Source organism: Lissotriton vulgaris, chromosome 4_1 (assembly GCF_964263255.1).
Source record: "Lissotriton vulgaris chromosome 4_1, aLisVul1.2, whole genome shotgun sequence".
Lineage (NCBI taxonomy): Eukaryota > Metazoa > Chordata > Amphibia > Caudata > Salamandridae > Lissotriton > Lissotriton vulgaris.
In genome coordinates this window covers 1,048,161,795-1,048,177,155 of record NC_141691.1, presented here as the reverse complement: position 1 = coordinate 1,048,177,155, position 15,361 = coordinate 1,048,161,795, and the positions used below count along the sequence as shown (strand labels likewise).

The window sequence follows — 15,361 nt, the reverse complement described above, 5'->3', positions numbered from 1 at the left end:
AGCTTACTTATGCGCGCATTCGTCGCGCCCGCTGCGCTCGTCCGCTGCGCTTCCTGTGCATGCACATATTTATTGTGAGGGTCTAGGGGGCGTGTCCCTCGCTTCCTCGTGGCCGATGGCGGCCGAGGAGGGCACTCCCTCTGAGCGCTGGCTCCGCTCTGGGGAATAAGGAAGTTACAGGTATTTAAAAACAGATTTAAAACTTCAATAAGTGCAAAATAACAATTTTTCAAGCAGCGTGGTTCCTCTCCCGGCTGTGCCTCAGGAGGGAAATGGCATACAGCGGGCTAGAAGTCAGCGCGCTATATATCTCCGAAGTGGGCGTGGCTACGAGGGGGGGGGGCGTGTCCCTCGCTTCCTCGTGGCCGATGGCGGCCGAGGAGGGCACTCCCTCTGAGCGCTGGCTCCGCTCTGGGGAATCAGGAAGTTACAGGTATTTAAAAACAGATTTAAAACTTCAATAAGTGCAAAATAACAATTTTTCAAGCAGCGTGGTTCCTCTCCCGGCTGTGCCTCAGGAGGGAAATGGCATTGAGTCCACTTGTGTGCATTGTGGCATTGAGTCCACTTGTGTAGTTAAAATGGTGGTTACTCTCAAACGGATCTAATAGTCTTAGAGTTTAGTGGGTACTAATTAGTCATCATATTCTCCAGTATTAGGGTGTCTTTCATAGAATCACATGCTTTAATATTCCCCGTCGTCGAAGTGGGAGTCCCACGGTAAATAAAATAGCAATAACATACTAATAACATATGTATTTAAATACATAACACATGAAATAATAGTAGAAAATACATAATAAAGACTCAAAAACTATTCCTACATAGGAATACATGATAGAGAGAAAAAACACTTGTAACATATACCTGTCATTATGTTAGTCCAAACTACTGCCAATCAGGCGCCAGCACCCTTCCAGAATCTTCTCCTCCGAGCTCAGACCCTCAGATTTTCTATTGCACGTCGTGTAAAGGGAGTCTCCCTGAGCTCTGCTCAGTTTTCTCAACTTTAAGTTTTCCAGTCTTCTCAACATGTCTTCAAGTAAGAAGTCTTTATTTAGACCTTGCTCTTCTTGTTGGAAATTGCGTTTTTACTCTGAGGACCCCCACAAGAAGTACATTTATTGTCTTTATCCCGACCATGAGGTTGGTAACTGCAAGTTTAGCAGGACTTTCTCTACAAAAACCCTTAGACAGAGAAGGCCGTCTCCTCATTTGGCTCCAGCATCTTAAGGATAAGATTCGGCAGTGTCAGATGCAGAAAGTTTGCAGTGTGGACCTTCTAAAGCAGCCTCCAAGCGTAGTAGTGTGCAGGATATGCCTTCGCCTTTTCTAAAAAGGAAGAAACTTTCCCTGTCTGTGGCTCCTGCGGTGTCTTCACCACCTCCTACTACCTCTACGCCCACGAGACCTGGCTCTCGGGCGTCTTCTGCTGCCTCATCATGTTTCTGCTCTGAAACATGTTTCATCGTCGACTGGAGCGTCGACTATCGTCCCAGACGACTGAATCAGCCGTCTTCGGATCGTCGACGGAGACAGTGACGACGACATCGTCCTATGGATTGTCGTCAACTGCTACGTAGATGTCTTCCATGTCGACTAAGGTATCGCTTAGCCTCAAGACTGTTTTGTCGACGATACCTATTGCCTCGTCGTCGATGAAGAAATCTGCTTCGTCGTCAGCGAAGTCATCGTCTACGAAAGCTCACAGGAATTCTTCGTCGTCTGTCCCGTCGACGACGGATCCGTCTACGTCTGCTCCGTCGACGGTGGCTTCATCATTGTCGATGACTTCGTCGACTACCTTACCGTCTACGATGGTTCCGTCGACTGCGGTTCCGTCGACGGTGGATCTTTCTGCAACAACTTTGTCGACGCCTCTGCCAACGTCGTCGTCGTCTGCACCGTCGACAGCGGTTCCTTCATCGTTTGCCTCATTGCCTTTGGTGCCCTTGTCTTCCACTGGGTCTGGCTCTTCCACCGCCGACCCCTAGCACCATCGTCGTCAACGGCCAGTTGACTAACTATCCATTCCAGATCCACAGGCTCTGAGCAGGATTCTGACTCTGACAATGATGTCGGTGATTCCTTCAGAGTGGCAAGCAGTCCTTCGGATTTGATTATTAAGTGCCAGGATTACGGTGATGATGATGAGGACGACGACCAGTATTCTCAGGCAGAAGAACGTTCTGTACAAGTTCCAACTGCGACACTGTCTTTATCGCTCATCTCAAATCTCCAACATATGTTGGATGACTACAACCAGCGTTTCCCGCCTTCTCCGCAGGGTACGACTATGTCCCCTGCGGCTGCGGCGGCTCCTGTCCCTGTTCCGCCACCTTTGCCACCAACGCCTTCACCACAAGTTCAGACGTCAGTGAAGATACACACTACGGTGTACCCGGTTGATGATGTCATTCCGGAACGGGAAGATGGAGAAGTCCACGATGATGACGCCGCCACCCACATAGCTGAGTGGGATGGCTACCAAATCCAGACGCCTTCCCCTCCTCCGGTATAGCCCGGGGATTCGTCTCCGGTGGACATTGCAAGTTTCCATCAACTGATGGATAGAGCGGCCCGCGCTTCAAGTTGCCTAGAGTCCAGAGGGAGGAGGACTGTTTCCTCTATGATTTTAAAAATCAACCATTCAAACAAGTCCACAGTATACCCATCATAGACTTTATATGGACTGAAGGGGTGAAGCTCATGCAAACTCAAAATTCACTGCCAGCTTAACTGCCTCGCCTTGAGAAAAAATACAAGGCGCCCATAGGATCTCCAGCGTGCCTTGTCACTCTTCCAAAGCCTGACTCAGTGGTCCCTCAAGCTGCACAACGTCGTTCCCGTAATTCGGCATCTCCAATTTCAGCACCTCCAGATAGGGACGGTCGACGCCTTGACGCTATTGGACGCAAATTCTCCACTATGACATCCACTACGGTGAGGGCGGCTAATGCTTTAGCTATCTTAGGCCGCTACGACTGCCAGATGTGGTCGGACTTGTCTGCCCTGGTGAACCTCATCCCTGACGCTTCCAAGGCTGAAGCTTTAAAGATTCTGCAGGACGGAGAGAGGACATCGGAGGAAATCATTGATTGCGCAGTTGACATTGTGTGCACTGGCTTTCGTCAGCTTGCTGGTGCAGCCGTCCTGCGAAGGCAGGGTTGGTTACGGTCCACCTCTGTCTGCCAAGAAGTCCAGTCCAAGATCCTGGATATGCCGTACGACGAGTCGATTTTTGGAGCGCACATAGATGAGGCTTTGCAGTCCATTAAAAAGGACACTGATACTGCTCGCTCATTGGGGACTTTACAGTTTCGGAAGCAGCCATTTCGGGGTGCACACGGATGCGGCACCTCCTCAACTTTTAGTGGAGGAAACACTCAATATCGCTCCTACCATCAAGGTAACCACGTTACTCTTCCAACCCAACAGCAGTCCTCCCGACAGCAGTCGTCCAAATCCTACAGGGGAAAATCCTTGTATAGAGGATCCACTCCCAAACGTCAATGACTTGTGTATCCCCCCCCAGTGTTGGAGGTCGAATTTCTCTGTTCTTTTCTCAGTGGTCCTCCATCACCTCGGACTGCTTGGTTCTGGAAATTGTGAAAAAGGGCCATGCTCTAGAGTTCCTTAAGATTCCTCCTTCCACTCCACCGTCTGGCCCGCCTCCTCACCTCAAGGAGCTTTTCCATCAAGTTTGTCTTCTAATTCAGAAAGGTGCCGTCGAAGTGGTTCCCAAGTCTCAGAGGGTTTCTATTCCCGTTTCTTCCTAATACTCAAGAAGACAGGAGATTGGCGACCGATTCTGGATTTGAGAGCGTTCAACAGGTATCTCAAGAGCCAATCCTTCCACATGCTTACACTAGTAGAGATCCTGCGTCTTCTCTCCATGGGCGACTTCATGACAACCATCGACCTTCAGGATACTTACTTCCATGTTCCAATTCTTCAAAAGCATTGGAAGTACTTGCGCTTCCGGGTGGGACGGAGAGACTTCCAGTTCAAGGTGTTGCCCTTGGGCCTCCGGTCCGCCCTCGTGTCTTCACGAAAGTATTGGCTCCAGTAGTGGCTTACCTGCGTCTCCGAGGCGTCCAAATCTTTCCATATCTGGACGACTGCCTCCTCAAGTCAGTCTCGCAAATAGCTGCTTCAACACACTCGTCTTTGTCAGGACGTGTTTCGATCTCTCGGCCTAGCCATCAATGCCGACAAGTCTCAGGTCGAACCGGCTCAAAGCAGGAATTTTCTGGGAGCAACATTGGACACAATGCTTTCAAAGGCATTCGCGTCCCAAGAGCGTCAACAAAAGATCCTACGCTTGGTGTCTCTGATTCGGGCAAGACTGTCAGTTTCTGTCCGAATCTTAGTCATTTCTGGGGATGGCATCGTCTTGTATGCACTGATCCCAAATTGCAGACTACTGACTCACCCCATTCAGGAGGAATTGGACGTACAGTGGCGTCAGGTCTCCGGTTCTTTCAACGACCTCATGAGTGTCACCGTTCGCAGGAGATCAGCTCTCCAATGGTGGGCGCAACCGTCCAACCTTGCAACAGGAACTTCTTTCCTCTCCACCACTCCAGAACTCACGCTCACAACAGACTCCTCATTAGAAGGCTGAGGTGCTCACCTTCAAGGCCTTTCCATTAAAGGCAAATGGTCTCTGCTTCAACGTTCCTGGCACATCAACAGGCTGGAGTTGATGGCAATTTTTCTGGCACTCAAGTCGTTCCTTCCTGTGATTTAAGGGGAATCAGTGCTCATTCAGACGGACAATACCACCAGTATGCACTATGTCACAAGCAGGTCGGAACCAGGTCTCTACTCTTGTCTCGGCTGGCTCAGTTGATCTTGGATTGGGCAATCCGTCATCAAGTTACCCTGGCGGCGGTGCATCTGCCGGGCGTCTCCAACATCCTAGCGGATTCCCTCAGCAGGTCCACCTCATATACCCACGTGTGGGTGTTGCATCAACCAACTCTCGACCTCGTTTTTCAACAATGGGGTCGTCCATCTCTGGACCGCTTTGCAACACCGGAGAACCGGAAATGCCCATCTTACGCCAGTTGGCATCCCCACCACGGGTCGTGCGGGAATGCCCTTTTGATGAATTGGTGCGATCTATTCACCTACGCTTTTCCTCCGATCCCGTTGGTGCCTGTGCTGTGGAAGATGCGGAGGCAGCCCTGCCACATTCTCCTTATCACCCCCCGATGGCCCTGACAGGCGTGGTTCTCGGAGTTGCTCCTTCTGTCACAGTGCGAGCACATCCTCCTTCATCCTCGACCGGACCTCCTCACGATGGACAAGGGTAAAATTTGCCATCCGAACCCCTCCTCTCTACAATTGTAGGCCTAGAACCTGAGCACCTTGAATTTGCGCATTTAAATATCTCACTGGAATGCAGAGACATTCTTGCTCAGGCCAGAGCTCCGTCTACCATTAAGACTTACAAGCTCAAATGGAAGAGGTTCTGCCATTGGTGCGTGGCTATGAATATCCATCCTATCCATTCCACTCCGGAGCAGCTACTACCGTTCTTTTTGGACCTGGCTCAATCCGGGCTTTCCCATGCTACTTTGAGAGTTTTGTTGGCGGCAATCTCTTGTTTCTGGCAGGATGGCTCATCCTCTCTCTTCTCTTCCAGAGTTATTCGTCAGTTTTTCAAACAACTGTTCCGGAAGTTCCCACCGCTTCAGCATCCTCCTCCCACTTGGCATCTCAATGTCGTCTTAGCCCAACTAATGAAGGCTTCAATCGAGCCTATCCATAGGGCGGACTTAACGTTTCTGACCTGGAAGGTAGCCCTTCTCCTTGCTCTGACATCATCTCGTCACGTGAGTGATCTTCATGCTTTCACTGTTATTATAACTACTTTTCTCCAATTCAAACCTGACTGTGTTGCTTCGCACCAACCCAACTTTCCTGCCGAATAGCCCACGGATTTCCACCTAAATGAGCCTGTTTTCTTAAAGACTTTCTTTGCCGATCCTCAATCTCCGGCAGAGCAGCGATTGCACTCTTTGGACATCAAACGATGCCTTAAATTTTACATCAGCAGGACAGCCCCTTTTCGCAGGTCCGATCACCTGTTCATTGCCCACGGACGCATGCATAAAGGGTGTCCTGTTACCAAGCCAACTATTGCACGTTGGATTTCTTCAGCCATTGTCTTCTGCCATCAGCAGGCCGGCAAGCCTCTACATTCTTCAGTGAGGGCTCATTCCACCAGGGCGATGTCATCCTCTACCGCCCTGTTTGCTGGCGTGCCGCTTCATCAGATCTGCTGAGCAGCCACCTGGTCCAACAGGCACACGTTCACGAAGCACTCCTGCTTGGATGCCATCAACGAGGCGGATACAGCAGTGGAACAGGCAGTACTTCGTCATCTTTTTAACTAAGGTGAGCCTCTGTCTTTCCTCCTCCACTATGGTTTTATATGAATGCTATCAGTACTTACATGACTGTATTATTATTGTCTCTTTGTTTTTCTCCATGCTGTTCCATAGCAATCGGACCTTTTCAGATGTTACTGCTCTCTATTCTATTCAAGCATGTGAATCTATGAAAGACACCCTAATACTGGAGAAGAACAATTGTTACTTACCTGTAAACAGGTGGTTCTCCAGTATTGGTGTCTTTCATAGATTCACATCCGACCCACCCTCCTCCCCTCAGAGGCTCGTTTCTCCTCATCGACTCTTTTGTCACTCTTCTGCTACGAAAATCTGAGGGCTGAGCTCTGAGGAGAAGGTTCTGGAAGGGTGCTGGCGCCTGATTGGCTGTAGTTTGGACTAACATAATGACAGGAATATGTTACAAGTGTTTTTCTCTCTATTATGTATTCCTATGTAGGAATTGTTTTTGAGTCTTTATTATGTATTTTCTACTATTATGTCATGTGTTATGTATTTACATACATATGTTATTGGTATGTTATTGCTATTTTATTTACCGTGGGACTCCCACTTCGACAATGAGGAATATTGCAGCATGTGAATCTATGAAAGACACCAATACTGGAGAACCACCTGTTTACAGGTAAGTAACAATTGTTCTTCTCGCCTGTTGTCAAAAAATGATCGTGACACTTCTTCAGGACCTAAAACCACCCTAATCCACACAGTGAAAGGTATCTCTGGGTGTGTATTCTCATGAGGAGTTTACCAATCACTCATCCAAATTTCAGTAAATCTAGTAACTTAAAGTTAGTAAAAACTGTTCCATTTAGAGTAACGGTAATGCCTCTGCAAGTAGAGATGGAAGACATGTTAATTAGCGTAATAGACACAGTACAGCGTCCACCTCAAGACCTAACCCAGCTCTGCTTCCTCTGATATTACAATTTATTTCATTTCACACCTTTTTACCAATCTACACTCCCAGCCCTCACAACCTCACTTCATCAAACGGCAGTTCTAAAAAAAAGATCTCTGGCAAAGTGCCCCCTTCTAGTGCCTGTCGGGCATTGCAGCGACTGCCCGACAAGCAGCTAAGCCATTGATGAAGCCGGATACCCATCCTGTTGTGTGGGGGCTCTTGCTCCTATTTGAGCTTAGGAATGTATTGCTGTGAAGCACACCTGCTCAGCTTATTGCATATTGTTGTCATAGAATCATTGCTTGATCCTAATCCTTAACACGTTCACTGAAGTACTTTTGTTTTTTCTTTAGGCCTCCACCAGCAAAGAAAATGAAACTTTTTGGATTTAAAGAAGACCCATTTGTTTTTTTGTCAGAAGATGATCCATTGTTCCCACCCATTCTGTAAGAATATTTTTCCCTTCTCACATTTTACTTTATTATGCTTCCTGTGAAGAGCCTTGTTTCCTTCAAATTAGATTATATTGCAAATATCAGTCTAAACAAGGTTATGTAGTATGAAGAAATCTTGAGGAATTGAAAAAACACTGATCAACACACGAGAAGCACAGGAAAAATTGTTTAGTTTTGATTAGAACATTGGAATGTTGAGCTGTCTATGTAAGATAAAGGAGAGGCAGCCACCTTCAAAACCTGGTATAGACACACTGCTTTCAGAATTATAATGGCCTAATATGTAGCCTCTGCCTCTTTTTTTTCCCCCTACCTCTCCAAAATGTATGGTTTGGGCAGGGAAAAGTTTCCAGTAGCTTGGTGTTACTGGAGCCTCGAAAGGTTGCAGTGGGAATTCTGTTCAGCCCCTGGCTCTTTCTGGCTTGGCTGAACAATGTAAATCAGTTTAGTCGAGCCCAGGAAAGATCAGGAGCTAACTTCAGCATCTTTTCACAGCTATTGCTGAAATGTTCAACAGTTGACAGGCATGGGCTTGCAAGCTGTGATTTATCCGTTGAACAATCAAAGCAACAACGGTAATAGAAAGCCATCAGAGCTGATGGAATAGGGGTATTTCATCCTCTTGGGCTCCAAGAGGCATTTACTTTTAAGGTTGAGCCTTGACAGTGGTTGCGCTGTCTCTTCATGACTGCTGTTTTCTCTCAGAATACACCCTCTGGACGTCTCCACTTCCAGTACACTGTACTGCATGCTTCCAGTTTCATATGATGCCGTGAGACTAGTGAGGGGAACATGGTCAGCAAATCGGAGCTGATGGCAACTGACAGCTGTTTCCTTTCCCCACTGGGGATGGCAGAGCGAGTACGACGGCGGTGGCTCTAGTGTGCCGCTGCGAGTGTGTGCCCCGATATCCCAGCGGAGGCGGCCCGTAAAGGCCTGGAGGAAGGTTGCTGGGGTTCTTATGGGGTGTGCCCTGCTTGTGAGCTAGCTCAGGATCCCTGCATCTCACACCGAACACTCTGTGCCGTGCTGCTGAGTTTTGCGAGGGCTTGTGAGGCTCCAGGTCCGGAGCCCGCATCCTGTTTGCTTACAGGACTCTGCACTCTGCACTGTGCTCTGGCACCCCTACCCCCGAGATTCCCTGAGATGGAGACAGAGACTCAGTGGTGAGTTGGCAGGGGTCGAGCTAGCAGCTCTGCTGGTGTGGCTGGGACCAGCGGACTCTGTTGGAGTGCAGGCAAGTGCCCCCTGAAATGACCATCAGTTAATCAGCAGCAGATTTAGTAGTAGCGAGTCGCTTGCCCTGTCCGCTCATTTGTCTTCCTCGCCTCCTGACAGAGTAGAGGGATCAGCAGCAGCTACGATCTGATGCCATAATACACTAAAAATTGCTATTCCTTGAAAAACGCCATAACCAAGCAACTACTGAGCTAGAAGGCTCTAGCTGTGTGGTCCATGCAACCGGGTGCCTGAAGCCCATATTAGACTCTTGTCTGCCAGATAGCCTGCCTACCAGCGTATGTCGTGATGTGTGGCAGTAGGCAGAAAAAGTTGAAAGTCCAGTTTGCCTCAAGTGTGTGATTTTCATCAGGTGTGGCTTGCTTGCAGCACCAGAAGAACTCCATCTTCCCTCTCCCATCACCTTTTCCTTTACCTGGCAAAAGTTGAAAAGAAAGAAATTACGGCCAAAGCTGGGCAAATGCAAGTGCCTGGCCCACAAGAAGTGTAAAACATCTAAGTGTGGGTATGTTGGTGTGCATGTTCCTCCCTGTACCACCATACTTCTTTCTAAAATGTATTCCTAGGGCTGTCTGGAGCAAGGCGGCACCACTGCAGCTAAGGACCAGTTAAAAGTGATCTGAAGATCGAAGTATGAACATTTAGGGACTAGCGTGAAGTAAAGTCCATTAGCCTTTAGTACTGGTGTGCTTGTGCCAACCCGAGTGGTCACACCACGCTGTGAAGATGCACGCTGGGGCAGCCTCGGGAGGAAGGCGGCATCAGTCACACTAAAGACATGGCACAGGTACGGCAAAGGAACACAGCGGATACGCAAGACAATTATGAGGTCCATTCGCCTCTGTGAGACCATACAATCGCAAATAAACAACAAAAAATGAGATTGATCAAAAGAGCAGGGAGCAACGGCTGTCAACCAGAACAAATCTTTGGTGGAAGAGGATTTTATTACAAAAGTAAATGTGGGCTCCTCTTGCGCTGTTTTTGAGGGTGGCTCCCCAAAGCAACATAGCAGTGCTGCCGGTGTACAACTGTTACCACGCATTTTTTACCACGCACTACACTTACAACGCAGGCATTACAACGCATACCATTACAACGCATAGGGATAGGGAATAAGTTTAATTTTATATCCAACACCTTCCCTAGTATCCACGGGGACTGGAGTTGGAATATAAAATTATACTTACCACTATCCAGCACCTCAAAGCGCTATGCGTTGTAGTGGTATGCGTTGTAAATACCGCGTTGTAAAGGTATGCGTGGTAATGGTATGCGTGGTAACGTCATACATCCAGTGCTGCCTCTTAGCAATCCATAGCTTATTATTTTAAACTCTCTGGAAAATATATGAAAGCAACTGGTAGGCAATCTAATATAGCTAATATGGCTATGTTACCAGAGATAAGTCCTGTAAAGTCAGATGCAACACCAAGCAACTGCCTAATAACCCAAGAAAGGGAAATCGAAAACAAGTTATGAACAGATCGTAGCCTTCCAAGACACCTACGTTTTAGACAATTACCAGCAAACAACCGTGCAATCTCTACCCCAGAGGTGGGCTCTCGCTTAATGACTGTAAAAGCACAAGTGCATTGTTCCTGCACTTTAACAATAACAATCCAGCCAAGTGCTGGACATAACTCTAGTGGACCTCAGATTGGACCATTGACAGATGACAACACTCTTATTATCCCATATATAATCTATCTGAATTTAGTTTAAACCCAAACATGACACTTATCAAGTTGTCATCTAGCATTGCTTTGAATATAAGCCAAGAGGTACTCCTGTCCTCACCTAAACGGATACTGTTGACTACATCAAAATGATATCTGATCATTAGTAATACAGTTGGCTGATATTTGTTTTGGCTAAATATGATAAAAATGTCTCTGTGGAGGCCAACCCCCCTGATGACACTATACAGGCCCAGACAGGAATATGGGGCAACTTGCTTAACAACATGGGTGTGATAACTACAACCCTAAATTACTATTCCGATAATTGAACATACATGTAGATCTGCTCAAAACACTTGCTCTTTATGTAGCTGGGATTGATTGTAAGTTACTAAATTGACAAACTTAGTTGTAAAGGCCATCATACAGAGATAATCAATGTATTTCCTGTACATGTGCCCAGATCATTGATAAAATGCCTAATCTCCTGCGCATAGTTGGGGCTCTCATAGACAAAGCTAGACTCCTGTCCTTGCAGCAAAATACTGAGCCTGCAATTACAGCTGACCATAGGCAATGTACATGTCGTGACACTAAAGTATCAACAGCCCGAATATTCCAACAAGTTCAGAGTGAAGAACTCAGTATGGCTGGTTCAGTAAAAGAGGGGCCTAACCACAATGTGACTCAAGCCTATAAAGATCAACAGCAAATAACAACACAGCCTGTCCCGCAAGCTCCAAGTGAGAAGTGTGGAGAAGTGTGGCTCACTGGTTAGAGGAGGCAGACCTGAAAGCAGAGGTCAGCCCGGGACCAGGGTACAATTCCCGGCTCTGCGGGATCTTGAGCCCTAAAATGTCAATGGACTCGACAATTCTCGCTCCGGTGCCTACTCGATTCACGGGTTCACACTCTGCGACTCTGGGCAATAGCTTGCTTAATCTCCACAACGGCCCCTCGCAGCGGGATGCCTGGCTTTCACCTTGTGGATACCCTGCCGGGGTTATCTCACAGGGGAATACCAGGACGGGTTCCCTAAGCAAGCGCTTAGAAACCGCTTGGTGATTGGCGCTATATAAATTCCTGTACATTTACATTTACATTGACATTTACATCAAAAGCTCATTAGTACGACCAGGATCACCATGCGTTGTACCGAACCTTCCGTTACATGTGAAAGTAAGAGATTAAAACCATGCAAATCTAATCAGCCCAAGATGGTGAAGAGAATCTAGTAATAAATATCACAAATGTATCCTCCACTTCGAGAATAAACAGGCTATCCAAAAGAGCTAGGAAAGACAAAGAAAAGTGCACAACAAAACAAAATAAACTAGCTATGACGGGAATGATCAATAAACTGAAGGAAAGCTACCCAGTCGTTAAATATACCCTATTGGTTATCCAACAAACAAAAGCTGTGGAGGAAGATACAATTGAAGTATCAAGCCATCCTGTTGACATTTCCCTCAGAAGATGATAGAAAAGTCATCTAAAGATCATAGTGGTGGAGCATCGACTTACTATACTTTTAGCTCAGATAAAAAGCAACGGCATCGTCAAGTTAGCAGAGATATGTGGACTACCTTGTTGGGAAGAAAAGAGGTTAAGCAAAATATCTGATCAATACCTCAACAATATAAAATAAATAATCTAACAATGCCTTTTATCTTCCCGCCAGCAAAAACTCTAAAAGAATGGCAAAAAGATATCCTAGAAAACCACTGCATTCGTAATGCATCTCCTTCAGCAGGAGATTCTTCTAGGCCTTTGGTGACACAAAGTACGATAACAAGTCCTACCTTCCCCAACAGGAACCTAACAATAAAACATCTGGATAAGTGTCCTGCCTCTTCTGCAAAGCTCTTTCATTTTCCAATACAATTAAAGGTCCCACATGATATACTTAACCACAGTAACATTTTAAAATGAATAGCCTCAATTCCAGTGCTTGCTCATCTAACAACTGATGCTTTAAATTCTGTTCAATTTAAACATGATCTCAGTAGCTCTCCATTAGAAATCACCTGTACTACATGGCATAGTGACAATATTGTCCATAAAATCATGGGAAATGGTATTTACTTCACTGAATGGGGGATGGAGACTAGGAAAAGTAACAACCTAAACTATCCAACCTTATTGATCCGTAGGCCAGTCACGAAGGTGAGTGTCCAGTCAAGCTTTATGAAAATTGGAAATCATGGAGTAAACACTAATGTCCTACAAAGAATAATTGGTTCATTATTTAATCAATGCATTATCCTCCTGTATTATGATTACAAGTTGTATTTCGTGCACACGTATTGGTGGACAAATTGAAAATAAGCCCTTTCTAATGGATGATTGGGCTTGGTTACCCACAATCTTTACTAAGGGAAGATATTTAGGGAATGACAGATGGTTGAACCGTACTGCAAACGCATATCAACATTTGCTCCTGGAATGTCCATGACCTTTCCAGACAGCTGAAAGATCGAGATACAATAGACTTATTGCTGAATTTTGAAATCTTAATGTACCTGGAAGGTGGAAAATACTGCCATTATTGGCTACCAAGAACACACTATTGTGAAACTGACTCATCTTCATATGGACGAGCGAAAGGTAGGCATTCAATTTGTCTCATTGGAACTAGATGCGAAGCCTCAGGAAATTGATTTTAACACCTTGCCTGCTGCCTTGATTCCTCCCTGGTGCTGGACATCCCTTAACTGGGTGTGGTCATGACAGAACCATTCCGTCATCAGCACAGCTCAACCGTGACTGATGACGGAATGGTTCCGTCACCACCATCGAAGGGGTTAATGAACATGGTTACAATGTATTAAGATGCACCTACAAACCCAAATTATTTTATTGAACATATAATTGAGATAAAAGAGATTGATTAAAATAACCCAGCTTACCATCTTCTAGGAAATAATTGAAGCTTTGATACATCAATATCCAGCACAAGCCTAATAATTTCAGGCGACTTTAGCATGCATATGGTCTCTAGGATCTTTTTGGATTAATTAAACACAGACATAATTCAAACGTGTTGTGCCGAACTACAAAAATTTGTTCTAAGGATGTTGCTAGAAGTTCTTCAAGACAATACATGTGCCAACATATAAAAACTCAAGGCAATATTCTATAATTGACTACACTTTTCCCTTAAAGGACTTATCTGGAATTAGTGGTTATCGTGTTGCTCCTCGTGTGGAAACTGACCACAGTCCCCAAACTATAACAATGCCTCTTGTAGTAGCTCACTATCTGCTAGTCCAGAAGCCTACAACACATGCTAACTGCTTTTAATTTAAAACGTCAGAATGGCATTGCAGTCCTCTAAGCATCCCGAAATCCTGACCTTCACAAAGAATCAAATAGAATGAGCACTCTGTGAATTTAGAAATGGAAATTCTATGGTTGAAATTTGGTCATGTTTATGTTCTTCTTTAATAGAAATTGTTTCAGTTAAAACAGCCAGGGGATACCTCATCAAGGCAACGTACAATAGGTGGTATTTACACAAGTTATATCTTCAAAAGAAGGCTTTCAACTGGCAATATATTAGCAACCAAATTGGGTTTTAAAGTTTTCCCAAATACATTTGCTGAAATGTTTGAGTAGAGTATATAAATAAAAGATTTGAAAAGCAAAAACCGCACATCACAAGGTAATATTAACAAAGCTAAATTATGATTGTAAAACTAACAGTATGAAAGCCTTTAGGGGAACAATCAATGATTTAGAATATGTTTGCAAGAGGGCAAATAGTGCCAACATTGTCGAATCTGGCTTGGATACCTTTGTCTCCGAGTTGTATGGGGCTCCTTCCAAAATTCATATAGGAAAAAACATCCAACGAGCCACTCCAGTCACCTTAACTGACACAAACTATTGATGTAAGGCAAATGAAACCCCTCAAAGAAAAGCTATCATTAATTGAGTCTAGAAATGAGAAAATAACTATAGGTGGGATCAGATCCAATGGTGCACCCGGCTCCAATGCTCTTCCCAATGCTAATTTTAAAGCTAATACAGATCTGTGGACAAGAATCCTAACTCCATTATTTAAAGATGCGGTAGCAACCAAATTGGTTCTGGAATCCTGGCAAGGAAGCATTATACAGCCTATTTATAAGAGTGGGCTGTCAGATAACCCAGCCAACTATTTGCTTATGGCCCTAACCGATGTGGAAGCGAACTTTTTTGGAACATGCCTACTTAAAGATCTAAAAGAGTGGGCCACAGCATCAAACATAATAGCAGTTTAGCAATCTGGATTCTGAAGAGGACAGTCCACAAATACAGATTTACTGTCCCTTGCACTGCTATTGGAAAGGGCAATACACGAAAGCCAAGTGCTATACAATTGCTTTGTCTACTTGAAAGCCGCTTTTGACTCTGTTCCCTGCAATTTACTCTGGTCAAAGCTGTCAGCATGGGGTGTGCCACAAAAAGTAGTAGACATGATTATACTGTTCTACACAAACACATGGGTCCAGGTGAAACTGGGGTACAGCAGTTGTACAATTCTCTGTTTTGAAACCTTTAGTGGATTAAAGCAAGGCTGTGTATTAGCACCATGTCTCTTCAATCTTTTAATGGTCAACCTACCTCTCCGTTTGCAAAATGTTGATGCTCATTCTCCAAATCTCTAAGGTATGA

The 15,361-nt window shown here is 45.5% G+C and overlaps 1 protein-coding gene across 1 annotated transcript in view; it reads left to right on the top strand.

Annotated features, from left to right (window-relative positions):
• NSUN2 (NOP2/Sun RNA methyltransferase 2) overlaps window positions 1-15,361 on the top strand; it is a 561,061-nt gene that overhangs the window by 255,401 nt on the left and 290,299 nt on the right. The window contains exon 14 of the mRNA XM_086965280.1: window positions 7,680-7,772. Within this exon, the coding sequence (XP_086821406.1) occupies window positions 7,680-7,772 (93 nt within the window). The remainder of the gene's footprint in view (window positions 1-7,679; window positions 7,773-15,361) is intronic.